We start from the raw sequence: 25,556 nt of genomic DNA on the forward strand, positions 1-25,556 counted from the left end.
CGGCTGCCTGTGGCAGCTTGTCGTAGTGCTATAAATTAAACACACTCAAGTATTACGTGCCACAGTGTGCATGCATATTGAGGGCAGAACAGTGCTTGTTACGGAGACAGACAGTGCTCAGGTTCTGAAAATAAATCTGAAAGGCGTGTGGGACCAGACAGTTCCCACTGAAGCTAATGGAAGTTGCAGGTTTTGCTGGGAATGCACAACCAGAAGAGCCCGGGTGTTTTTTTTTATTTTCTTTTAGTAGCAGGGCTCTGTTTTCACCAAGTCCGCATTTAGGTTGGAACAAGCCCAGGAGAGGTGCATTTTATGTTAGGAGGTACCTAGTCACTCAAGTTGACGACTTAGAAGCCGCAGATTTGTTAGGAAAATCTGAGGTAACGGAAGACGATGCTGACACGGATGTGTGCGTTAACACACGGGATCCCCGCCTATTCTTAGCGGTCCCCCCCCCGGCTACCGGGCCTCGGCCGACGGGGCCCTCGCGGGTTTGGCGAGGCTGCCAGCGGGGGCGCTCGGGCCCCGTCAGGGCCGGGCCGGGGCTCCCGAGCCGCGGCCTGGGGCTCCGGCACCGGGCCCGGGGTTGGCGGGGCCTCGGGGCGCGCAGCGGGCCCGCGGCCCAGGCCCCTCGGCGTGCGGCGGGGCCCGCCCCTCTCATAGCGCGGCGCGCAGGGGCCGAGCAGCCGGGGATGTAGCTCAGTGGTAGAGCGCGCGCTTCGCATGTGTGAGGTCCCGGGTTCAATCCCCGGCATCTCCAGCGGCTTCTTTTGCGCGGGACTCGCCCCCCCCCCCGCGGGAGGGCCCGGCGCGGCCCGGGGCCGGTGGCGGCCGCTTTTTGCCTCCCGGCAACGCCTCGGGGCGGCGCGGGGAGCAGCGCGAGGCCGCGGTTCCTCTGCTGCTCAAAAGCGAGCGCTCTGCGGCGAAACGGAATGGAAAAAGAAATGAATAAATCCAGGGCCCGCTGCATTGGCCGGGAATCGAACCCGGGCCTCCCGCGTGGCAGGCGAGAATTCTACCACTGAACCACCAATGCGCGCCGCCAGCCGCGCCCCGGCTCCCCCCTACCGCACTGCGCGCCGCGGGTACGGCCCTGCCCCGCTTTCGGCCGCTTTCCCTCGTAACTTCCCGCCCACGATCAGCAGCAGTTCCAGCCGTCATCCCCGCGATAAAACACTCCTAGAACGTTAGCCACGCTTGTATGCGTCTTTCCTCTAACAGATTAAAAAAACTATAGATCCGCATGATAAACCCAGCACGCTTTACATTTAAAAGCTTTCAGAAGAAGCAGCAAGAGGTTTACGTTTGTTCCTCTACGTTCCTTACGTTGCCAGAGGAGGCCACCAGTCACAATACAAGACGGTTTGCACCGTGGTGTAATGATGACATGTTCCATGAACTGTGTGCGGTCTTGGCATTTAGTTTGCCTTGGACAAGCTCCCCAGAACAGCCACACACCAGACAAAGAATTCAAGCAAAAGCAACGTTAAACATTTTGCACCGGGCGAACATTAAGGTGTGTGCATGAGAAGAACAGCTGTGCTAAAACACATGCTCCCGAGACGATGAACACCTACCACCGATCATCTCATGAAAGGTTGCAAGCAGGTTTTTTCTTCTTGGATTAATAGCAATTTGACACTGCAGATAACATTCTGATTTCCTGTGTGAACATATATCAATACCAGAACGTGGGCTTCCCTATGCAGAGCAGTGTTTATCAATCGTGGAGTTATTACCTACCTAACTGTTCCAATTGCATGCTCACTTCATGGAGAGGATGGACTTTTTTCTGCATGAATAAAGCAGAACCTGAACAAAACTTGTATTCTCAGTGAGTCTGGAAACAAAAGTGAGACCAGTTTGTCTGTCACCCTGTCAGATACCAGGGGCCGCTATTTCACAGTCACCCTCAACCCAGCGGACCAATGCAGGCCAGTAACAAGGCCATCACAGCTCCCGTTTCCTCTAAGCTTCAACTTCTTATTTTCCTTTGTCAGAAAGCAACACAGTAAATTCTTCAAGTAATAATTATTATTTAGGCTATTGCTTACAATTTCACCAGTCAGCCCTGAAAAACTGTTTTCCCAGAACCAGAAAAACCCAAAAGAGTTAGGCAGATGTGAAACATACTCGTACTGAGAAGACTCTAATTTACTATTTCAATATATCTGACAGCCATGCCGAGGTCAATAGCAATAGCTGATGAAATGGTTTCCGCCCTACTTCTATCCTCTTACCTCCTTCCACTTCTGCTGAGCCGAGATCCTGGACGCCAGGGGGTGGTCAGGCAGGGGGACGGATCTGGCAACTTCTGTCCAAAGCCACGTGGAAACCAGCAGAGCTCCATAAGGCAGAAGAGTCCTCGGGCTGCTTCTCCTTGGCCCAGCAAGGCGGTACACAGAAGAGGCTGTGTTTCTGTGGAATCACTGCTTGTTAGAGGATCATCTTACAGACACTCACCACAGTAACAAACATTGCACAATTATCAACAACATGCCATTCCCAGAGTAAAAATGAAAGCAGTTCTTGCTCTCATAGTTAGTAACTTAGAGAACTGTTTCCTATGTCTGTTAGACAATGTTTTGCATCTGTGGACATTGGCTGAAGAGAGCTCAGTAAATCAGGAGGATTTTGGCTCGCTGGAGCTTGAATGTTGCTCCAGAACATGCTCCAGAAACCCTTTTTCAAGCAGCATGACACAGGCTCGCACTTAACTTCCCTTTAAAAATGACTGTGTTGGAGACTGCTGAATGGAGAGGATCAAGACCTATAATATTAGAAAATGACAGTCCAGAGTCACAGAAGTGGTGAATATTTCATGAGATTGGTTCAGCTGATTAATTATCTACATCCTATTCCAATGAGACAAGGAATCCTTCGGAGTTTATTGTCTTAATCAGCACAAAGGCTTGTAGAACGCTCCCAGCAAAATCAGCGCAGAAGGGTATGTTTTGAGTAAGGCTACCAGAACGTTACAGCAATATTAAGTGAAAGTACTATCTTACAACAAATTTAAGTACAAACAGTTCATAAAAACACGTGTTCTGTAGCTTTCATCCATAAAACATACATAATTTTAGAAGTTCAGTAGATGGCTTGAATGGCATCAAGAATCCAGCTTTGTACAACATCAAGGGAGCATCAAGGGAGCTACTTTCAGTTGAGATTATTCTGAATATACTTTTGTACGTTTCTAACCAATACCCAATGAACAGATGAGAAGGATTATCTTTTCAGAGACTCAGGCCATCATTCCCTTCATTTTAGTTCAAAATCTTTCAGGTGCTTAAGGAGATGCTATAAACCTTCAGCAGAAACAAGGAAGGCAAAACTTATTATAGGAAGAAAGAAAAGTATTTTCTGAGGCCTTTTTATCCCCCCCAAAAGGGACAAATACACTTCCTTCCATTCCAGGTCTCCTTTAAAGGGGCTCTGATCTTGCTGCTTCTTGACACAGCATCTTCATACGGGGCTCTGCTGCTGCGAGGTACAACTGATGGGCTCCAGGCGCTGCTGCTGACCCTGCCATGCACCTCTAACGAGGACGCTGTAGCTCAGGGGCACTTCTAGCCTCCAACATCTCACGTTCAGGTGGTACAGTTGCATTAGGAATAAGGTAAGGATTGACAGAGAGGCAGTGGTAAAACAGCTCAAATCAAGCTTAATACTGTAGGTGCAAATTACCTGGGGTACGGTAAGCGGATGGCGTTCATCCCCTCTTCTCCATCTGGTATGGCCATACATTCCCATGTCACACAACGCAATTATGGATGTACAGCCACCCACATTTAAATTGCAGTTGCATCAATCCCTGTATTGGTATACCAAAAAAAAGTGAGATGTTACAAATGTACCTCTACTGTTTGCTCTGATTCACCTTTTCATGTCTCGCTGTATTAAATGGAGTTCTTGTCAGAAATAATTCTTAGGGAATAATTCAGACTGGCCTGAAACATAAAATACCTCTTTGTAAGAAGAAATGGCCTGGTCACCCCTTTCTTAACTGACCAGTACCTAATTCCTAATAGTACTAGGAAAATCCAGACAACACTTATTACTGCCCCAAAATAATGATAAATAACTGCAGGCCTTTCAAAATGGTTTCTAAAAGCATCCTTAAATAAATGCTTCCAGAGTGTCCTCTTGTCTCTCTTTCCAAAGTGCAGAAAATTTATACCATCCCTTGGCAGCTCCTCCGCTGAGCACAATACGTGCATATCAACTTGATTTTAACAGGTCAGGGAGTAAGCTGGGCACTTACAAATATCTACTTACCTAAAAAGACAAATGAATCTGTGTTGTGGAGCCTTCAGCAAAGATTGTTCAAACAAAACAAACAAAAGAATTGTGGTGATCTTTTAGGCAAGACTTATAATGTAGAACAACTTGTCAGGGCAGGTTACAGCTCTAAGGACTAGCAATTTTGACAGTGTCCCTTTGAGCGCAGGAAGAGCACAGGGACTGGTAGGACAGCAAAAGGTCACTTGGTCACACGTATCTGCTGCCTCTTTTACGTTTATCTCAAGACCCACTAGGCTTGTCCCAATTAATTATTAAAATCTGCAGGAAAAATATTTCTGTAGATAAAAAGGTACGATATTAAATTCCGGGGAAGCTGGAGGATAGCGAGTGTGGTCAAAAGCAGTGCTAAAAAGCACCTGAGACACGATATCAAACCCACAACCTTCACACACCAACAGAAGTCATTTACATCTAGCAATGTTTATGTGTTTCAGATGGAAGAGAAATGGAAACTTCCAGAATTTCCCATCTCCCTTTGTTTTCAGCTGAATTGTTCTGTATTCCAGGAGGTCACAGAACCCAAATTGGTACGATATATGTGGATATTTCAAACAACTTTTTCCAACACTACTATTGGTGGGTTTTGTTTGTTTGTTTGCTTGCTTGTTTTCTAGTGATCTGCATAGGTCACTTATAAATCTGTGGGCACCCTGAAAATATTTGTCCCAGTTATTATTCAAATGCTGACAAACAAAAGCTATCAGCCAAGCAATGCTAGAGAAATGGACATTAGAAAAAGAACAAGAGAGTCCAATCCTGTATTTCTTCATTAATTACTGGAATATTAGGCTAAGGCTTTGAAAGTGATTGTATAAGTCTTTGGACAGGTTTTCTAAGTTTTTTTCCTAAACAATTCAATAGGGAAAATGTCTGGATAAAAAAGCAAATGGCTGTATTCACATCAGCGATGCTGGTCTGTCATTGTCTCAGAGAAAAAAATAATAAAGCACAAATTCCGAAAAGCTTTTTCTATTCCATATTCTGAATACAATCCCTCCCTCTGGCATATGTAAAGAGAAAATAAATTTTAAAGGCTTTTTTTCACATTTCCCACCACAATAAAAATCTTTATAAACAACAGAAAATATACACTTAAGTAGCCCAAACAGTCGTGCTTTCTAAAGATATCGCCCATCTCTTCTCTCTCTCTCCCAATTAAATTAGTATTCTCTATTGGACCTAGCTCAGGTTTGAGCCCCAGAAAAATACTGGTACTCTGCCTGCACTCCTGCACATTGCTTCGTACCATTTCCTGGCTCTCCTGTAGTTAAGATGCCTGCTCTACCACTGCAGGGAGAGGCCGATTAATTATTGTGTTTGTTCTGCAACAAATAATGTGACCTGTGACCTTATTCTTCTAAAACTGCAATTTTTGCATTTGCTTCTGTGACTCAGCCCTGATTTGTTATCTTTATATAACAGCAAACAATAAGACATAATTATGATGATAACACATTACTTCCATTTTAATAGAAAAATGAGCCTCTTTCTCTTTTCAGACATGCACACAAACACAGGCACACACACAGAAACGCGGTGGGCCTTTTATCTGCTGAGTGTAGGGGGGAAATATTCAAACACAAGCAATACAGCCCTGCTGCAGTTGGTAAACCGAGTATGTGGTATGAAGCAATGCAGTTGTATTTCCGAATGACACCTGATACCAGCAGCCAGAGCTGGGAACACTGTAAAATGTTCAATCACAGCCGTGACTATGTACTTTTATTTTCCAGGGGTGGGACCTACCATGCATCCTGCTTTAAAAAAATCGCAGCTGAGAGATTCTGTTTCTGTTTCTGTCACTTCTTTCGACTTCTCTACGACTATTATCCCTCGCTCCTCACAAAGACATTTTCCTAAAGACAGAGTACGAGAAAACATATTTGTGAATGTATGAACAGATTTTCTTCTTATGATACATGACTTTGGCTTGCAGTCAGGAAATGATGATAATCTCTTTCTCTATCTTCCCTTGCTAATGAAGAGAAACTGCCTCTGGGGTTAAGGACAAAAGGTGAACTCTCCCTGAACACAATTTACACCTGCTGGGCACATGATTGCAGGCATCCAAAATTCTTGTCTTGGCAGGTGTCCCAGGGACCAAGCCACACGCACGCAGACTAGGGAGGTAATGTTTTGATCCAGACATGAAATAAAAAACGCACTCAAGAGGGATGAATTCTGTGACACATCAAGGCATTTCAGATTTTGCTTAGCCTTGTAAAAATCTTGCACTACTCAAACCTATGAAGACCAGTTTTTACCAACCAGTAACCAAGACAAAATCACAGCTGTTGGTGGAAAGCCTAATCAAGGGAGGAAAGAACCGTCCTTCTCTCATTTGTTGGTAGCTGGGTCTGGAGTGTTTGAAGAACCCATCCTGGAATGAGATGCGATCCTCATAAAAGTTTTCACTCCTTCTGGGATTTCCCTTTTATGTGACAAGCAGCACAGGATTTTCTATCCCCTTCATGATTTTGTTGCTTCGGAAGAGTTCATGAAACACAGAATTTCTGGAATGCATGATGTGCTTCCCTAGAAACTGGACGTAGACACATTTTACACCCATACACTGTCTTGTTTTGAATTGATCGAAATTTACCATAAATTGATGCTGACAAGGCAGCTACATCCAGGTAGACAACATTTAGGAGTGAAAATCCTTGTTTCCTAGCCCAATTATTCTTATGCCTTTCTCACACTGGAAAGGAAAGGAAAGGAAAGGAAAGGAAAGGAAAGGAAAGGAAAGGAAAGGAAAGGAAAGGAAAGGAAAGGAAAGGAAAGGAAAGGAAAGGAAAGGAAAGGAAAGGAAAGGAAAGGAAAGGAAAGGAAAGGAAAGGAGAGGAGAGGAGAGGAGAGGAGAGGAGAGGAGAGGAGAGGAGAGGAAAAAGAGAAAAAGAAAATGGAAAAGGAAAGGAAAAAGAAAAAGAAAAAGAGAAAGAGAAAAAAAATGAAAAAAATGAAAAAGAAGAAAAAGAAAAACCAACAAAAAAAAGAAAAGCAAAAACAAAAAGAATTAATCCATAATCTCCTGGGGCTTTTTCTTTCATTTTCAGTTCCTTCTGTTCAACTGAGGTATTCCCATGGAATGGACTCTAAACCTGAGTATCTATAGAGTGCACTAATTCCCTCTGTCACTGGAGATCTTGTTTCCTTTTAAAAGCACTACCAAGTCTCCTAATTTGTCTGGTGTAAAAAGTACTTCCAGCCTGAATATCACTTACTTTGCAAAACTTCTGAAAGCCAACCCTTGCAGTTGTTTACTGACTTTAAATGCCACCTAGAGAATTGATAGCCATACATTTATTATTGCAGCATCCAATTTAGCTCATGCAGTTATATCTGACCCAAGAGGGAGGGATTAGGTTCCTACGGCCTCCTCAGATGGGACCTGTCGCTGACATTCAGCCGGCCAACAGGTGACTGGAGCATGCCTCAAGGCCGCCGTGTGGGAGGGAGCTGTGCCCCATCGCTCAGCGCGGCAGCAGGTTGTTTTTCTGTGCCTGATAGAAAACACGTCTCATGCTGCCTGTAAAGCATGTTGACTAAGCAGTGAGCACGGAAGAACGGCAATAAAAGCAGTTTCTGGGAGGCAGCCAAGAAGCATGGTTAGAGACAGCTGATCCCCGTATGCCTGGAAAGCAGGGACACACGGGCAGCGCCGTGCCCGGGGCACGCAGGGACCCTGCGTCTGTGGCACCGGCTGTGTCGGGCAGCTGAGGCAGGCTGTGCCTGGACAAAGACAGACCCACGGCGGGGCGTTTGGGGACACAGCCACAGGATCAGCTAGTGCTTTGGTCTAGTGTGGAAAAGGAGATTCTGAACACCTGTGAAACCACAGCTGCAGGGCACTACAACGTACAGTTGCTGGGAAAGCACAGCCGAAAGTTCAGCAATGAGTTTTGGAGGGGGAGGAAGATCCTGGTGTATTACTATTGCGTGTCTGGCTTTCTCGCTGCAAAAGAAGCGACAGCCAGGAGTCTCCAGGTGACTCCCAAAAACACACAGCCGTGTTTGCTGGCTGTGTCCCTAGGAGGCTGGCGCATGGGGACCAGGACGAGGAACAGAGAGCCATTACCAGCCACAGCCTGTGACAGGTGCTCTTCCAAGGCCTGACACTGGCTATTGCCAAATAGAAGGCAGAAAACAGAACAAAGCTACACAAAATGTCTCCAGGTGTCACCCACTGCTATGTCACACAACTCACTTTCAAGCCTCACAGGGCAAGTGCCTGATTTAATTGTTGGAAGTTCAAGATTGGAGATTTGCTGTTTTGGAGAGCTAAAGAATTGGGAAGCTTTCAGTTCAGGAAAACCTCAACAGGGAAAAACAAGCCTGCAAGCCCTGCGCTGCAAAACCGAAGTGCGACCCCCTGCCCCAGCACCTGTGGGGGTGTTCCCTCGCATGTCCCTGGGGTGGGCTTCGTTACCTGTGCCCCAGACGCAGCACGCGCGAAGGTGGCAAGTCTGCCTTCTTATCTGCTAAGACTCGGATTAACTGCTACATGGTGCTTCTGCCAAGTCCAGTAAAAATCAGTACGTCAGCAGGGTTTCGTAAGAAACTGCAGTTCAAGGAGGAGGGTAGGTGTATCAGGTCACTGAGAGGCAGCCACAGATGCAGCTTCTTCGCCAGCTTCATGGCACACGAGGGCTGCTGGAGAAACCTGAAAGTAACGAAATGTGGATCTGGCTCTGCACGCCCGTCATGCACCACCTATTTTACAAAGGTGACCCCTCCGAGGTGTAGCGCTTTTCTGGGCAAGAACTCTACGAGTTCCTCTGTAAATCATCCGGATCCTGCCTGCGGTGGCCCTACCACAGCCAGGAGACCGCTCCCCGTTACCAGCTCTGTCAGCTGGGAACCCGCCTGGGGCCCCACGAGAAGCGCAGCCGGCTTCCTGGGAAGCGCTCCCGGCTCAAGGGCAGTGCCCCGCAGGCCGGCACGCCGGCATCCCACGCACCGCGGTGCCACAGCCGTGCTGCGGGCCTCGGCGGGGCCGGGCCGGGCCGGGCCGGGAAGGGCAGGAGGGGCCGGGCCGGGCCGGGCCGGGCAGGAGGGGCCGGGCCGGGCCGGGCCGGGCAGGAGGGGCCGGGCCGGGCCGGGCGGCCCCCGAGCGGCGCCATCCGGGCAGCCGCGGCCCGGCCCCGGGCGCGCCCAATATAGACCGGGGCGGGGAGGCCGCCGCTCCGCGCCGCTCTCGCAGCGCCCGCCTCCGGGAGCAGCCGCGCCGGCGGCGGCCGAGCGGTAAGGGCCGGGGCCTAGCGCCAGCACCAGCCCTGCCCGGCGCGGGCACCGGGAACCGGCCAGCGGGGCGGGCTGCGGGCACGGACGGGACGGGGGCGGCGGGCGGCGAGGCGGCTTCGCTGCGGGGCTGGGCGGCGGCGGGGCCCGGCTCTGGGGGCCCGGCGCTGCCCGCGGCCGGGGGGCTCCGCGGGGCGGCCGCCCCGGGGCCGGTGGCGGTGCGAGCATCCCTGCGGCGCTGTGCTGCCCCGGGGCCCTGCCCTCCAGGTGTGCGGCGCGGCCTGGCCCAGGCCCGCTTCTGCCGAGGGCTCCCGGCCCTCTCCCCGGCTTCCCAGAGCCTTGGGGTGCAAGGGAGATTTGGGAGGAATGAGCGCGTTTTTAGAGCGTGCGGCGCTTCTCGGAAGGCAGCCTGAAGCCCTCGGCAGCCCCCAGCGCTGCTGCCCCTGCGCAGGGGCTCAGCACCCCGACACCGCTCCTCGGTGCGGGCGCAGCCCGGGTGTGTGCCGCTGCACAGCTGCCTGCGCGCCGCGGTGCGGAGCGTGTCGGACAGCTGGTGGTGTGGGGCCTTTCTGCAGAACCCTTCACTAGACTTTCTTTCTGTTGTTGACCCGCTAGAGCAGCCCCCTGTTGTAAAACAAACACGTAAGGGCTGTGAGTGTGGATGCTGGGCACAGAATAAGCGTGGCTGTAGTAACGTCGAACTTTGGAGGAGGAAAGCAGGATTACTTCACTTGCATTGCGCGCTTTCATGGGATCCTTTCTGCGTGAAAGTGCTCCAGTGTAACAAGTAACTCTTGAACTTCTTCTGACTTCTTATCTCTTCTAATCAGTCACTTCAGTAAATCTTTGTAAGACCATTACTGCGGGGCAAAAGGTACAAGAGTGCATGTGGAGACCGACTTTAAAATGTCTGGACTTGGTACCTGCTGAACTTACCGTGCTATTTACTGTAGTCTGGTAGGAAGGATGCTCTGAAAGCAAGCTCCTTCCCACCTGCTGCTACGAGGTGGGAGCTCTTTTCTCTGCTCTGAAGTAGCTGCTCGTTGTGCTGTGCCCAGCTCCTAGCTGCACTTAGTAATGTTTCCTCACTGCTGTACGAGGCCCTCACTTCAGAGAGCTGCAGCTGCGCTGAGCCCTCTCAAGGGGCAAAGGTATTGAATTTATGGGAGGAGCGGCCGCAGGAGTACATCTCCAGGCTTGCCGGTTGCAGCCAACTGGTAGATAAAAAAAGGCAGGGCAGCTGCAGAGTCAGGGGCTGCTGCGCTTTGAAGACTTGGAGCGGTCTGTGCGTGAATCTGTTACTGCTGTGGACTCTTACATCTATCATCTGCTAGTTCTCAGGTTGTGGCTGTGCTTCTCTGTATGTTTTATTTTCATTCTCTGTACTTGTAGTCTGCCTCTGTACTGAGCTCTCTGTGAACCGTTACTGCTATTCTGTATTTCCAGCCAGGGAGCTCCCTGCGTGCGAGGCTTGCTCAAGTGTAATTACACTGCCATTAGCCTGAAGACTCTGAGGTCCTTTCGTAAGATAATCTTCTAACCATGGATAAGGAACGAGCTTGGTGAGGTAGCTGTCAGGAGCAGGGTATATTTTTAACTCAAGTTAATCAGGCCGTTGCTTTTACTCATTTGGTTATAGGTACGGTTCCTCAGAAATGCTTAGTGATGGGGAGTGGTGACTGATAAGTAGCAAGTAATGACTCAGTCTGATATTTCAAGATCTTTAAGTGTTGCTGGTTAAGTATAATCCAGTTTAAGCTCCTCTATAGTAACCATAAAAAAGAACGGATGTCCACATTGTTTTGTGTAATGATGTGTGTACGCATACACAGAAGTATAGCAAAAAGAGCTTCATGAGCTAGGCCCTTACTACATAACGTAGTAATTTCTCTGGAGATCCATTGCTGCCTGGTAGTCTGTCCCTATTAGAAGTTTAGAAAGCTGGATAGGTTCAAAGGCCTGCAACGCAAACCAATTTTCCAAATGAAAGCTCATACAGGTTCCCTTCTGCTCCCTAGTTTGCCTTCACAATTCCCTGCAAACTTTAGCAAATATTTAAAATAAATGTGCTTTTTTTTCCCACAATGTCGAGTTTGCAACTGTCACTTTCTCCTTTCACTTGTAAGTATCTCTGGTTTTGAAACAAGGGCTCTCATTTGCAACTAGCTCTGTTAAGCAGCAGCTTGCTTCTGTCAGGCGCCTTGTTGTGGTGTGTGTTTACGTGCTGGCAAACAGGATTCGAAGAGTTGTTTTACCTTTTTAAAGTACGTGGGACTATGCCGTGCTTTATTTAAAACAGGGCTCTGACAGTGTAGTGTACGTTAGTTGAGTCCCACTGTATGTTGCCCGGCTTTCCATCTGCAGTTTGCGCCTGTTTTGCTGGGGATTAGCTGCGTCACCGCGGGTGTGCCGCTCCAGCTGGTGGGAGCTCATTCGTGCGAGCAGGGCTGCGCGGTTCTGCCCCCAGAAGATGGGTAACTGTGCCGGTGGCCGGCCTGCCCGCGGGCCTGTTGCCTTCCCTGGGTGCGCCCAGAAGTTGGAGAGCACCGAGCGGTCGGTGGATGATTGGGACTGGAGGTGGAGACGAACGTGAAATAAGTTAGAATAGAGGCTGCTAAACAATCTTAAGCAGATCAGACAAAAGTGGGAAGATCTCCCGTTAAATAAGGAAGACCTCATGTACCTCAGCTGCTTCATGGGTGTTCGTGGGCCTGGACTGGAGCTACTTGATGACAGGCGGTGTGCACACCCGCGTGTGTCGTGGAGGCTGTTCTCAGCAACAGCCCTCTGCTGTGGGGCTGCACCGCAGCCGTGCCTCAGCTCTTGCTAATGTAGGTGTACTGGTACTCTTGCTTCCAAAAAGCACTACTTTAGAAGACATTTTTGTGTTACATAATGAACAAACACTTTGCAATCAAAACTCTTTTACAGGATCATAGCATTGATTTATTTTATTGGTTTTGGCAGTGCAGAAGGAGAAGCGTTTTGTATCCCTAAGTAACTGTGTTTGAGCTAGGTTCCCAAGTGACTGTAACTCTGTCTTGGGGGTTTCCAAATGCCAGACGAGCCAGCCCCGAGTTATAAATTGAAATGCTGATGGATGCTGAGTTGCTGTTTCTCTGCTGGCTGGGTACTGAGTCTTGGATTGTGACTCTTCTGCTTAGCAAAGTGTTTCTCAAACCAAGTGCTAGTTCTGACTTCAAAACGATACTGAATGCGTGCCCCTCCTGCTTGGATTGGATTTGCATGTGCTATTGGGTTTCTCAGTCTTCAACCCGGTGTACAAAACTAGGCTACTTCCTTGACACACCTAAGTAATTACCTAATTTGTAGTTATTTTTGAGCAGGTACCTGTTTGTATATGCAGGTCTGTGCCCAATCTTGTAATAAGCAAACCACTGTTTATTAAACCTTTCTTCCTCCAGTGTCTGACTTGGGAGAGAGGGAGGGAAGAAACTGTGGGCATTGGCAGGTATTAGGATCGAGTTGAATTTGTGGGCTGTCTAACCAAACCTCTATCAAATATGAGGTGATTGAAGAATATGCAAAAAGAAGGGTGAACGTCCATCCAATAACTGTCTGTAACCTACAGTATTTGCAAGTTAGTATTGTCTGTGCGTGGTGGATCTTATGGCTGGTATAAATCCTCACTTGTGTGGGGAGCAAGAATGACTATTTTGAACTATTTAAGCTGGAAGACTACGTTGGCAAACAAAAATGTATGAGAATCGTTCTGCATAAATTTAGCCAGTAACCAGGCTGGAGACAAGGCTTCTCACTCCTCGCATGGCTGGGGTTTGAAGTAACATTTCAGTAGGACTGGAGGGAATTTAAATACTTTCCTGGTAAAGCTTGTAAAATATGTTGTGATGTTTATGTGATGAGGAAGCCCAAAATACGGATGGCCTCAGTGTTTCTAAATATTCCTGTTAATTGTGAGGTACGGTGCTTGGAATTGTCATCCACAAGTATGTATTACCTCCTTGTCAGAAACGTGCTGCCTTTTCTGGCAAGATTATCACTATCTGAAATCCCAAGGAATATTTATCAATTAGATACCCTCCATACCTCGTTACCTGCAAGAGGTTTTTTCTTTTTTTTTGGGTGGTGGTGACACAGGAGAAAAAGTGGTTAGGTCTAAAAATATAAATACATGAGAGAGAAGTCAAAGTTTATTCCTTGTGGGATAGTGCTTAAAGCAGTTGGGGTGTCATCTAATGCCTGGTGGGAAGATCCTGGTCACCTAAGTACAAAAGGCAAATCAAGAAGCTTGAAGCAGTGGGGACCAAGAGAAGGATGAGGGTAGTATGACTATTTTTGCCTTGTTTTTCCTTTATTTTTATGCGTGACATGCCATGCAGCTACTTTTGGGCATGGTAGCCGTGCTGGGTGCCTGTACTTGCGCGTGGGAAGGCCTTTCCCCGTATGGTGACCTGCTGCATTGCTTCCACTAATTAGTGGAAGTTGGCCTGGGGGGGGGGGTTGGACTTCTGAGTTTTGGGTGTGGGAACGTACAAATTTGTGGTGTGGTCTGTGGCTTAAAGGGGCTGGTAACCCTGCGAGCTGTCCTGGTATATTATGGGTTACGTTTCTGTGCTTGGTTGGTGAGGGTAATTACTTTAATTAAAGTGCCATAACTTGTGTTTAGGAACTTGGAGTCTACATGAGAGGCTTTAGGAGAAGATCTGGAGCACTCATCTTTGGTAATGTCTCAGTGACAGCTGCATTATGTATCCACTGGAAGCTTATCTTGGTGTGTGGCTTTGTTTATAGCTGAGGCTTGCAGGAATTAGATGCACAAGTCACGAGGACGTGTGTCAGAGCCCATGCAGCCAGTGAGGTAGATAACAAGCTCTGGTCGCCTTGCGGAGCGTGCTGCTTTGTTCTCCTCTTTGTCATTGCTGGGTAGGTAACAGAGAGCAGAGGTCGGCCCAGGAGGTGGGACCCAGGTAACCTGGGGAGAGGTACGCCTGCTGGCTGTTCGGAGTGCTGCAGGGCAGGCTTCTTCAGTGCTGGTTGATTTAAGCTTTAATTACTTGCTTCTAGGATGCTCGCTTCAGTTAGCGTGGTCTGACTTGCTGTGTAACGTACTAACTGCTGTGGTCTTTTAAAAAGCGAATAAGAGCAGCTACATGAGAGCTGGTAGATGATCTTATCATGGGAGTGTTAATACGATATGGTCACATCCTCTTTTTCATGTTCTTTGGCCATTCCTCCACTGATGCATGCTGCAAACTGTCAGCATCACACTCTGAGTAGTACTGCTTTAAACTCTTAAACTACCCATAGTAAGAGTCCTAATTATGGCCTAAGTGGCTTGTTGCAGCTCTGCACACCATCACAGTGGCTACCTTTTAAGTAGTCCTGCAAGGAGGATCAAAAGCAGCATTAGAGGGAGCTGAGGATAGCGTCTTCCTCTGTCTGGAGAAGCAGAGGCAGTGCAAGATCCCCAGCTCAGCCTGGAGCTCTCGTTGGTCTGGGGCTCTCATCTGAAATCCACCTGAGAAGCTTTTGGAAAAAACGAAAAACATGAGACAATGCTACTGTGCAAATGGCAAGTTATGCAAACTGTAGTGGTGATGATTATAAGTTTTCTATTTTTGAGTCTTCCATTGAGTGACTCACTTTATTAGATGTGTTCATTTAAAACGGAATGTGAAGCATCCAGATTCCATGGTAATGGCCTCATAAAGCACTCAGATATACAACATAACAGATTGGATTTCTTCTCTTAATTTAACAGGTTTTGCGTCTCATACACCATGTCTGATGGCAGCATACAGGGCGTCACACTTATTGCAAAGCTTTACAGTTTGTATCCATCTGTCTCTGCATTTTTGCTAAAGTAGTCGTCTTTCTTTGATCTCCAACTTGCGGCACTGCGTCTGAATCCTCCCTCGCTGCCTTCGCTCCCTCCTCCTCCATTCCTCTTATTCTTCCACCAACTTTCCCCGTGCCCTCCTTAGGTCTAGCCCAACACCTTGATAATTAGAAGGTACCTGAGCACAGAAATACCAGCTACCTTGAGAAGGGGTGGGAGACCTGGTAGGTGCGTGTGCGTGCTGGCAGGCTGCATAGCGTTACACAACCCAAAATAAGATCCCAGCCAACAGGCAGGCTGTCTGGTAACTGCCTGGGCTGGGCATTGCGGGAAATGAAGACAAGTTCCTCCTAGGACTTCTGTCAGCCTGCTGAGAACTGCAGGGAGGCAGATACTTGTCATATGGGGCGCCCTGTACAGAAGCTTCTGCCGAAGACGGGTGTTGAAATAATTTTTTAAAAAACAGGATGTAAGTTGCACTCTGTATGGTTTTTGTTTCTTTTTCAAATGCGGGGCTGAAAGCAGAGCAGGAGAGCTCTGCTCTGGGGGGTGTGTTAATGGGGGAGCGCAGCCCTGGGCTGTGGTGTGGGAGCCCGGGGGTCCGTGGGTGCGGGGGCTCAGGCTGGGGGCTTGCTGGCAGCAGCTCTGGGGCGGGTGCTTCTGGCAGCAGTGACTGCAGGTTGGGAGAAGCCACGCACCTCGATCGTGGTGAGTGTGTCCTCAACTACTCGTCGAGAAACTCGGTGCAGGAGGGAGTAGTTCTTACTGCGAAATTGTTTCCAGTAAGTCAATACAAACTAAGTATGAATCTGTCCTGATGAACCTTCTGTGTGTTTCCCACTCGATGTAGACTAGCTCTTTCTCTTCCCTTCTACTTCAGAAGGTAGCACCAGGCTGCCATCAGGAATCTTGCTGTAGCTACAAGTCTGAGCTGATATCACCGTGCATCTGCCGGTGCTCAGCTGGCTCCCTGAGCAGCGTTCCCGTGGGTCGCTTGCTTCTGGACAGATCACGCCGTGTGCTGCACCCACTCCTCGTGGCATGCCCCTGGCCGTCCCTGTGACGGCAGAGGGCTCCTTGCTCCTGCCTGAGCCTGTTCCGCAGCCTGTCAAGGACTTCAGCCAGCCCTCGAGCTGAGGGCATGGGTCTAAAGGTGCTGTTTATCAAAACCTGTATCGAAACAAAAGATAAGTCTTGCCTGACCTGGTGATTACAGTGTCAGGCTGCTTACAGCATTAAAACGCTGCATGCTGTTTGAGCCGTATAACGATTACTCAGAATACCTGTGTTATAGAAGGGTGACTTATTTCTGACTGCACTGCTTCTTGTGCTGTGCTGTACTACTTATATTGCTATAAAATTTGAAGTTTTGATCCCAAGTTACTGATACCACCTTGGAAGAGAGGTGAGTTTTATTACCCACTGCAATAGGTGAGTTTTTAAGCTTAGACTCTTGTCTGTGTCCTTAGCACTCGTGTACAATCTTGTCATAGCTATGTGCGCTGCATTCTTTCCCATTTCCTCTTCTGCTCTCTGGTTTATCCTGTTTTGTGCTCGCAGTACTCCTTAGCATCAATTCTGGGACATAACTTGAAGAACTCCCGGGTAGGTGCTTAGGGAGCCTGTAATTTCCCTCTGGCTGCGTTGAGGCAGGGTTGGTGCCTCGGCAGAGCCCCAGCCGCCCGGAGCAGAGCTGGCTGCGTGCCACCCGTGGCGCAGCTCCTTCCGAGATGGAGTCAGGGGCTTGTGCTGAGGGGCGCAGCACGCAGCGGCAGGGCCCTGCTCACAGGAGGGGCAGGCGACAGCAAAACCCCTGCAAAGACAAAAAATTATCTGTGGCCGTTTGTCCTGGGCTCTGCTTGCCTGGAGGTGAAGCAGCCTAACCCAGATACGTCTGCTCGGACATGGGCTAACGAGCTCCTGGGATGAAACTGAGACATTCTGGGTGTGGAGGTGCTGTCTGCAGGTTTGGATGCCTGTCCATCTTCGTGTTGGAGTGGCTTACATTAAGCTGTGCTTCCCTTTCTGTCCCTGAAGAAGCTGTTCGTACCAACGGTGAGCAAGGTGCAGGTGGCCGTTTGATTCCGTCCTCTGCGGAGCTGCCTGCGGCCTGACCGAGGGCCGGGCCCGGCCACCCAGCAGGTGAGGGTCGGCCCCGTGCTGACAGAGGCCCTAACCCCGGCCAGAGCGAGGGCACTGAGCTGCCGGGCTCCTCCTGGTGTCACTGAGTAACAAAAGTGTGGCGGAACCGTCCTAGTGGCACATCGCACGTCGTTTTGGCGTGGTCAGGCACAGTCCCCGCGGCGGGATGGCGTCGGTACGGGTGCGGGAGCAGTGAGGCAGTCCCGAGGCACGCGCGCCTTCGCGCCCCGCTGTGCCGGCGTGGGCCGCCTCCTGGCGCTGCCTTAGCTGCTGGGAGGCGGCTGTGTGAGCGAGGAGGCTCACTGCAGCCCTCCAAATCCTGACGTGTGTGCTGACAGCACGCCGCTCGGCCGTGGGAGGCGGCGGGCAGCTGGATCCCACCGTACCGTACCGCTGTGTGGGCAGCCGCGCTTCCCCTGTAGGGACGGGAAGCTCAGACGGCAGAGGTGGCTGCCACGGCTGTCCGGGCAGGTCCTCCTTCAGCGCTTTTACCTCAGCTTTTGAGCAGCTGCCCTACTGCTGTGACTTGCAGCCTGGTATACACAAACACTCAAACCTTGGTCTCTTGCTTTTTCCCCGCCATCATTACCTGCACCCTCTGTATGGCTCCATGCAAGGAAGCCAGCTCTGCGGCCGGTGGAAGCGGCCAGGCAGGCGGTGAATTTCGGCTCCCTGGGTCTGACTTCTTGTGGCCAAGCATCAGCATTCTCGGGCAGCGGTGGGGCTCTGCAGACCTCTGCACGTGCTGTGCAACCTGCACTGGGTTCTGTAGGGTGAACAGCTTCACCGGGACAAATTTAAAGGTGGAAAAGGTTAGTGTGCCAAAAGACTAGAATAGTGTCTGTTACACCGTAAAGATTCTGCATTTCTCATCCAAAATTTGTAGAAACCAGTTTTGAACTGAACTTTCATTTGCTTCTGATAATCTCTTAAATGACAGTCAGTCTTCTGAAGCTACTTATGCAAATGGAGGAGAACTTATTGCATGTAACGGCAGTGGAGTTTGCTGGGTTCCTAGCAGAGGTTTTCGTATAGGAAATGGTTAAATAAAAGCTATTAACTTGTCGGTGTAGTATTGCGTTAGAGCTGATGACAGAGATGCTTTTTGAATCGAAGATGGTGTTGTGGGTGACTTCTTGTGGTTGTTGTGGGGGATTGTTTTAACAAACTCTTATCTGGGAGAGCTAGTGTTTAATCAGTGAGTGAGAATGCAGAGGTTCACCTCTGGTAGGTGCGTACCTGGTCTGCGCGAGGAAGTCTTGGAAAAGGCTTGAGGAGGGCGGTGAATGGGAGGCAGGAGTTGGTCACCTGGGCTTCGTGACCTTGCTCTGGGCTCTGCTGCTCCGCAGGCCGGTGCTGGCCCTGCTGGTGGAGGCTGCCTCGCCGTTCGGCGCTTGGCTGGGAGCGTGCAGGCTGCTCTTGCTGCCTCGCATCAGCTGCTGAGCCAGCACTCGCAGTTAGTTTGTTCATTGTTAGCTGAACTGGGACAAGTAGGGATTTGTGCTTCAGCGATCACCCTTTGCTGAACTTGATTACAAAAAGCAGCGTGTGGACATGCTTCCATTTGTTTTCTTGAAAGCCAGCATCTCTTCAGACATGTGAGCTGGCTCGTTGGAAGATGCTAATTTGTTCTTTTAAAACTCACTTGGATCGTAGAGCATATTGTGTTCCCGGAGCAGGCATTTGTAAGCTAGGGTCTCGTAGTCCTACTTGAAGCGATTCTCTGCCGCTGCGTAAGGTGTGTGAAACTGCTTTGCGCTTGCCACCAGTTTGCATTCTGAAAGCTGAGTTATTATTCTAGCGACTTGAAGAAACCGTATGGTAGAAATGTATAGTACACAGAGTGCTTGGATGCTGTGTATGTGTTCGCCATCGCCATATGCTTTGTGCAGCCATAGGCAGTATGTGAGCTGATGTTGATTGTCGTGTGTTGTTTTTCTTATTTTGCAGGAGGTTGAAAGTGTGGTGATGGCACACCTCAATTCCTGTGAGGTGCGTACTGTGCTATGGCTTCAGGAGTATCCATAGGTATTTCCAGATAACGTAGAGGGGACGCTGTATCAGTGACGGACTGAAGGTGGTAGGGTGTGCGTTTGTAGGGTCTGGTTTTTGTCAATTCTGGTACTTTGTTCATTCTAGGTAGTGTAGGGGAGGTGCGGGGTGGCCTGTCAGCGTTGCAGCTGGCATAGGTCGCCGCTTCCTGGAGCGCCGCGCTGGGGGTAGCGGGCTGCTCCCTGCCTTCGGGTCGCTGCTCGCCCCGTTCCTACAGAGCTGCTGTAGCTTCTGAGGCGGCGGTGAGCTTGCTTTGAGATGCTGCAGGGGGATTGTGTTGCCTTTCCCTTTGACTCCCCCAGGTCATGATATGAAGGAAAGATTAAACTCGTACTTCTTAAAACTGAAGTAGGAACTGAATGGGCTGTGTGATACTCTACATAGAGACCGAGAAAGGCTATCTTTGTGTTGGGAACCTTTGAGAACGTACATGCTGCTCCTTCAAAAGCCTTCTGGGAAGGTACAAGTCTTTGCTTCCTGTACAATAACCAGTGCATACAATACTAACACGTGACAACTATACCTAAAATATTTGCCTACAATAATTGCTTGTGCATTTGTTTTCCCCCATGGATGTGCTGCAAGCATAGTGCACAGATAATGAAGTTAAGATTGATACCATCTTAAAATGAAGTTTTCTTATTTGGCTTGTGTTTTTAAACACGTTTGCTGTAAATCTTTTTAAGAAAGAGTAATGATTATGCAGACGGAAAGAAGAAATAGGGCCCAGAGCCACCCCTGCTGCTCTGCAGACCTGCTGTATGCATCGCCTGCCTGTGCTCAAAGTCTTCACGGTGCTGGATCTCTTGTGTAGAGACTGCTGTGTGAATCTGGGGCACAGACAAAGATGTCCTCGTAACCTAAGGACTTGGAGCACTGACTGAAGCTGCTCAAATCTGTTGCATGTTGTTTCTATGGGATGCGAGCCGCCTTGCTCCTGGGAAGATGGGTTAGGCTGTGCCTACTTAAGATTCAGGTCAGTTCCATGCAAATTTTTCATTCAGCATCCAAACACTGGCCCTTTCAAGAATCTGCCTGACCTACATAGGCCCAGCTTTAATACCTCTGTAGCTAGATGATGAAGTTTTGCACTTGTTTTAAGCCACTTAGTCTTCTCCGCGGTCTCTGCTGCTTCTTGCTGAGGGACCTGTTTCCTGACTAGCATTCTGCACCGCTCTGGGTAGGACAAGCTTTGGTGTACTGTGAAGAGCAGAATCGTAATTCCTGGTGGGAATCCAGGATAGAGTGCTGTTGGGCGAATTTGGTTGTAGAAATAGTTTTGATGGGATGGAGGGTAGCTGAGGGTGATTTTGTCAAGCAGATCAGCTGTTGTGTTGTGATGAGGATTTGGTGGCCATCTGGCTGATGACAGGGTGCTCTCGTTCTGCCTCTGCCATGGTATTGTAAGTGCTCGGTTATGTGACAAGTGCTTACGGCACAAAATGTGTATGTACGTACACATCTACCTGTGTATCTAAATACTCTTTTGTCAGTCAGCTTCAATAGCAAATACCAGTGTTCTGGCTTGCCCCTCTCTACATTTTGTTTAGAAATCATTAGTATTGCAGTGAAAATCGTTAATTAATCTATTGCTACTCTAAATTTCAACTTGTCAAAACATTGTCATTAGCTTCTACAAATGGTCTATTCCGTGTAGCCTAGATTCTAACATGGCAAAACTGCCTATTAATTTTTATCTTCTTTTCTTACAGTAAAAAATGGCATTTCAGAAGGCAGTGAAAGGAACTGTTCTCATTGGAGGAGGTGCCATAGCAACAGTTTTTGGCCTCTCTCAATTTTCTCAGTATAGAAACAAACACGTAAGTATTAATTATGACTTCTGATAAAATATGAAACTTAAAATCTGTTTGAGCGTATGTTAGGCTTATACGAATAGTTTCCTTTGGAAAGGAATGCCAAGAGCCTCTCAGCTTGATCTGCTGGGTGCTATCTGGAGGATGGCGTTAAATGATGTTTCGCTATTGTAGGTCTTTAACCGGTGGGGAAGTATGATTCTTGTAAATCATTTCTCACGTTTAAAAATGTTCTTTGGGTACTACGAGGGGTTTCACTTAGTTGCAGGAGTGAAAAGTATTGATTGAAGTCTAAGTAGTAAATAGTTTGGAAGGTATTTTCAAACGTAGCAGCTTGAAGTGTAACCACCAGGATTACCTCTGAAAAATCTCAGCTTTAAAGCAGTGATTGTGGCAGCTCTCGGCCAGTTCGGACAACTGAAAACTGTTTCAGGATGGGCTCTGTGCCAAAGAAGTCAGTTGCAAGGCTCCCGTTTCTCGTGGTGACTGGTGTCTGACTGGGTGGGCACAACCTAGATGCTGGTATGTTCATGACAGTTCAGCGCTGTATTTCAGGTAATTAAGGCTTGCCGACAAGATAAAAATTCCAAGAGCAGTGAAGGCTGATGTTGAAAACATACTGTTAAAGTGAAATAGTGGTATCAGAAAGATGCAGTAGATTTCCATCCAGTTTGCGGATTGATTCTTTCTGTAGTAGAAAATAGATTCACTGTCATAACTACTTCTTCAGCCAAATTGAAGCAGCTATGCTTTTTTCCCTACTTCTCTATGCAGAAGCCAAGGAAAAAAATCAGTAAAAGGAATCAGTAAAAGCAAAGTTGTGGATTGTTTTAAGCAGATCTGGTGTTGATCAGCTACTATTTTTAAGCAAATAAATCTCTTATTTTTAATGCAGTTGAGCTGTGCTTTGGAGTTATTTCATAACTTTTTTTCCAGGGTCAGTAGACGCATATAAAGAGACACGTCTTATCTGCTGTTAAGTGTAAGCTTTGAGGCTGGTACCTCACCCTTGGCTGACAATATTTGCAATCCATTTTCCATATGGTTTGAAGTAGGTGCAGTCAGAGCTCTGGCCTGTCCATCTGGGTTTGGAAGAAGCTTGAGCCCTGGGGGGGGGGGGGGTGCCTTCTCCTCCTTCCTTTCAGACAATACCAGTTTCAGCAGCTGGGTGAGCAGGTGCACCTTCTGCTTGGAGCTTTCTGCTTCTCACCTCAGAAATGTAGCTGGTCAGCTCTTTATCAGTGGCAGGCTGTTACTCTGAACTGCCTAGCTGCCACACGTTTACTGTAGGTTCCCATTCAAAATGGGGAAACTGACGGCCAGGAATACAAGTAATTGTAGTGGTCTAATTCAGGGTAAGGCAGTGAGTGATGGTAGGCAGTCTGTTCTTAGCTTGATGAAGGTGTGCACTACTGGTCCAAACAAATGATAATCTGAAACTTCTGGCTGTTTCTGTGTGGAGGAGGAAATCAGCTGAGATAATGGTAAAGCAAATGAGATGAGTCATTCCTGGGGGACCTAGCTGGAAAGTGGATAAGCCAGGATCCTTATAGCTTCAGATACTGTTGCAGAAAATAAATCCTAGCTTTATAAGTGAGCTTCCCATTGGACTGCCTGTCTTGCGCCTAGCTGCTAATGCCGTTTCTGACTCTCTCTGGAGTCTTTATCACAGGATTTTACAGTCTGGCTTCATTACTGTCAGAAACTGCAGCTTCAAATCTTAGGACTGTTAAATAAGCAAAGTTGGAAGGCAAAACTGATCTGGATAGTTAATTTGTCGTATATGCAATGTTACGGGGTTCAGAGAATTTCCAGTCTTGTTATTGGATGATTGTTACAAATTTTTAAAGGCAGTTTAAAAAACAAACCTTTGCAGAAGGTGATCATGGTGTCAGAATGAAATATCCACTTGTTCCTTGATTTCTGAACCTATTGTGTAGTATCTGTCTACAGAGGATCTGAAAAATTTCCAGCATATGTGTAAGCAAATGGATCTGTCAAGTGAACAGCATGTTGTTTTCATGTTGTACTAACTTGCACATTTCCCACGTGATGTCCCTTAAAGCTGCTGCCTTAAACACCTAATATAGGGCAGCAGGTGGAACATAACTGGAGGGATTGACACAAAGGAGGACAGTCCATTTGTAGTGTTGACATATCTAAGCTGTGGGCATATCCCCCAGCCCAAGTGTCCTCTTTTTAATAATGCCTGCCAATCAAATGTATGCTAGGGCAAAGATCTTCCCTTCTTGTGCCAGGGAGGGATATTGCCCCAAGGTGTGCACTAATTGGCTACACATTGTGGGAAGTCTATTTGTTATTTCATGAACAGAATCCATCACGTAAGATAAAAATAAAATGCAAGTGCAGTAGCATGCTCCATCTTTCCCCATGTCTGTAAGTACTGCCTCACCCAGGGGGTCTGGGTGTCTGTGTAGTGGCTAGCCCCCTGGAATGAGGGGCACCCGCTTACAGAAAAAAAACCTTGTTTAATAATTCTGAACACACAACATAGCTGACTTATTTCTCTTTGTTTTCCATGTTCACTCAGCTGATATTAGGTGTTTGTGAAACTCAGCTGTCCCAGGTAATTCCAAGGGAAAAAGCTAATGGGTTGCAAGCTTCTGGCCCTTGAGAGTGGCTGGGAGTTCCCTTGGATCTGTTAGTCAAGCATATTAGGGGGTGGTTTGTCTGCTGAAAGCGGTGAGTATTGGCAATTTCAGATGTTCAAATGTATATTGTTCTCTCTAGGCTTAAGGGTCGAAGCTGGACTGTGAGGAAAATGTCACAGTTAGCACAGTTAACCTTGCCTGTATATAAACGGCTGTAGGGTGTTTACACCTTGGAAATAAAAGGCACCATTGATTCAAATTTGTCCTGGTTTTCAGGTTGTTTATTCCAACTTATTTTTCTATGCACACACAGATAAAAATGCTGACATTTGGGAGAATGTTTCTGCAACAGCAATGGAGGCAATATAGATATATATCCTCTGATTATGTATGGCATATGCAGACATACAAGCAGTTCAGTCAACTCCTCGTATTGTGTGTTGTTTTTTGACAACACACAGCTCCTGCTGAGCAGGAGGAGGATGGGAACGTGTTGACATGACAGAACTGTTGTTGAATTTAACTCCTAAGCTGATAGATGAATATTGCACTTCTGTGTCTTGAATGGTAACCTGATCACTGGGGTATTTACTGAATTAATAAGCTGGCTTAGTTTAATGCTGTGCTGTAAGGGAATAAGTAGGAATGACACTAATTCAAGCAAAATCTCTTTCAGTAAACACACAGGTGTTCTTTCCTATTGAGTAACTATTAGCCTTGAGGAAGGCGGTTGAGCTTTCTGTGCAGTCTTGGTGGCTTGAGATGTTGAGGGCAAGTGCCTAGGTCTGACAGGGAGGCTTTTGGTTTAGATTTAAAAAAAAAAAAAAATCCCTTTGCAGAGAAAGGGAAACAGCTGGGGAAATCCCTGCAGATGGTAGTGCAGAGGTCTGAAGAAACTAGTCCCTTCTGAATGATTTTCACACAGAGCAAAAATGTGTGTAGACTTCTAAATTTCTTTCAATGCTACCACTGTAAATGAAATTTATCTTAAACAATGCAGACAGCTCTCAAATTTGTGTACAGTGCGTTCTCTAATTCTCTAATGATCAGGAGCTCCTGAAAAGAAGAATCGCATCACTTGAGGTGAAGTTGGACCCCTACACGAGACTTGAAGCACGCAGGCTGTGTACATCATTGTTTTGGCCTCCAATATTCAGATAGCTGAAAGATAGGAATGGCAAAGGTGATGCATTCTTGTAGATGCTGACAACATTGCCGCGTTCGTGCTTTGTGTGCCTTCATTGAGCCAAGTGGGCTTGTACTGGATATGATGTGGGTATTATTTAGTGTGCTTGGTTTGGTTCAGGGGTTACTGGTACTTCTTTCTGTAGTCACTGAGGAAAAAGCACTGCTTTGCTCTGGAGTTGTAAGAGTGCTGTGTCTCCCTAGCGAAGCCCACCCAGCGATCCTTCTCTCCTCCTGGTGCGTGAGCGCATTGTTGGGCGGTCAGGAATTGCTTGTCATGGGGAGTCCAGTGCAGGGAGTGATAATATGATAATGCATCAGGGCTTGCTTTTGGGTTTTTAATTACTTCCATTTTCTTTTTTAATGAATATGGATGATAAATTT

At 47.9% G+C, this 25,556-nt stretch overlaps 1 protein-coding gene, 1 long non-coding RNA gene and 2 other non-coding genes across 9 annotated transcripts in view; 2 read left to right on the forward strand and 2 right to left on the reverse strand.

The window, feature by feature from the left end:
* Positions 1–688: 688 nt before the first annotated feature.
* On the forward strand, positions 689–760 carry TRNAA-CGC (transfer RNA alanine (anticodon CGC)). The gene has a single exon. It is a non-coding gene; the product is annotated as a tRNA-Ala (tRNA).
* Positions 761–965: 205 nt separating this feature from the next.
* Positions 966–1,036, reverse strand: TRNAG-GCC (transfer RNA glycine (anticodon GCC)). Its single transcript has one exon. It is a non-coding gene; the product is annotated as a tRNA-Gly (tRNA).
* A 1,221-nt stretch (positions 1,037–2,257) lies between these two features.
* LOC118257730 (uncharacterized) lies at positions 2,258–9,159 on the reverse strand. The gene is made up of 4 exons (XR_004781689.2): positions 8,735–9,159; positions 6,052–6,161; positions 3,688–3,814; positions 2,258–2,418 (listed from the first exon to the last, which is right to left on the reverse strand). It is a non-coding gene; the product is annotated as an uncharacterized LOC118257730 (long non-coding RNA).
* Positions 9,160–9,405: 246 nt separating this feature from the next.
* GPD2 (glycerol-3-phosphate dehydrogenase 2) overlaps positions 9,406–25,556 on the forward strand; it is a 59,458-nt gene continuing 43,307 nt past the window's right edge. Inside the window, exons 1-5 of one of the 6 annotated variants that reach the window (XM_050711446.1) lie at positions 9,499–9,549; positions 19,460–19,537; positions 19,864–20,021; positions 20,248–20,537; positions 21,274–21,381. In XM_050711446.1, the coding sequence (XP_050567403.1) occupies positions 21,280–21,381 (102 nt within the window). In that variant the 5' untranslated portion in view covers positions 9,499–9,549; positions 19,460–19,537; positions 19,864–20,021; positions 20,248–20,537; positions 21,274–21,279. Of the gene's footprint in view, positions 9,550–15,884; positions 16,150–19,459; positions 19,538–19,863; positions 20,022–20,247; positions 20,538–21,273; positions 21,382–25,556 lie in introns of those variants that run through there. The other 5 variants (XM_035566058.2, XM_050711445.1, XM_035566054.2 and 2 more) reach the window with 5 other exon arrangements.

Source organism: Cygnus atratus, chromosome 6, assembly GCF_013377495.2.
Source record: "Cygnus atratus isolate AKBS03 ecotype Queensland, Australia chromosome 6, CAtr_DNAZoo_HiC_assembly, whole genome shotgun sequence".
NCBI classification, from domain to species: Eukaryota; Metazoa; Chordata; class Aves; order Anseriformes; family Anatidae; genus Cygnus; species Cygnus atratus.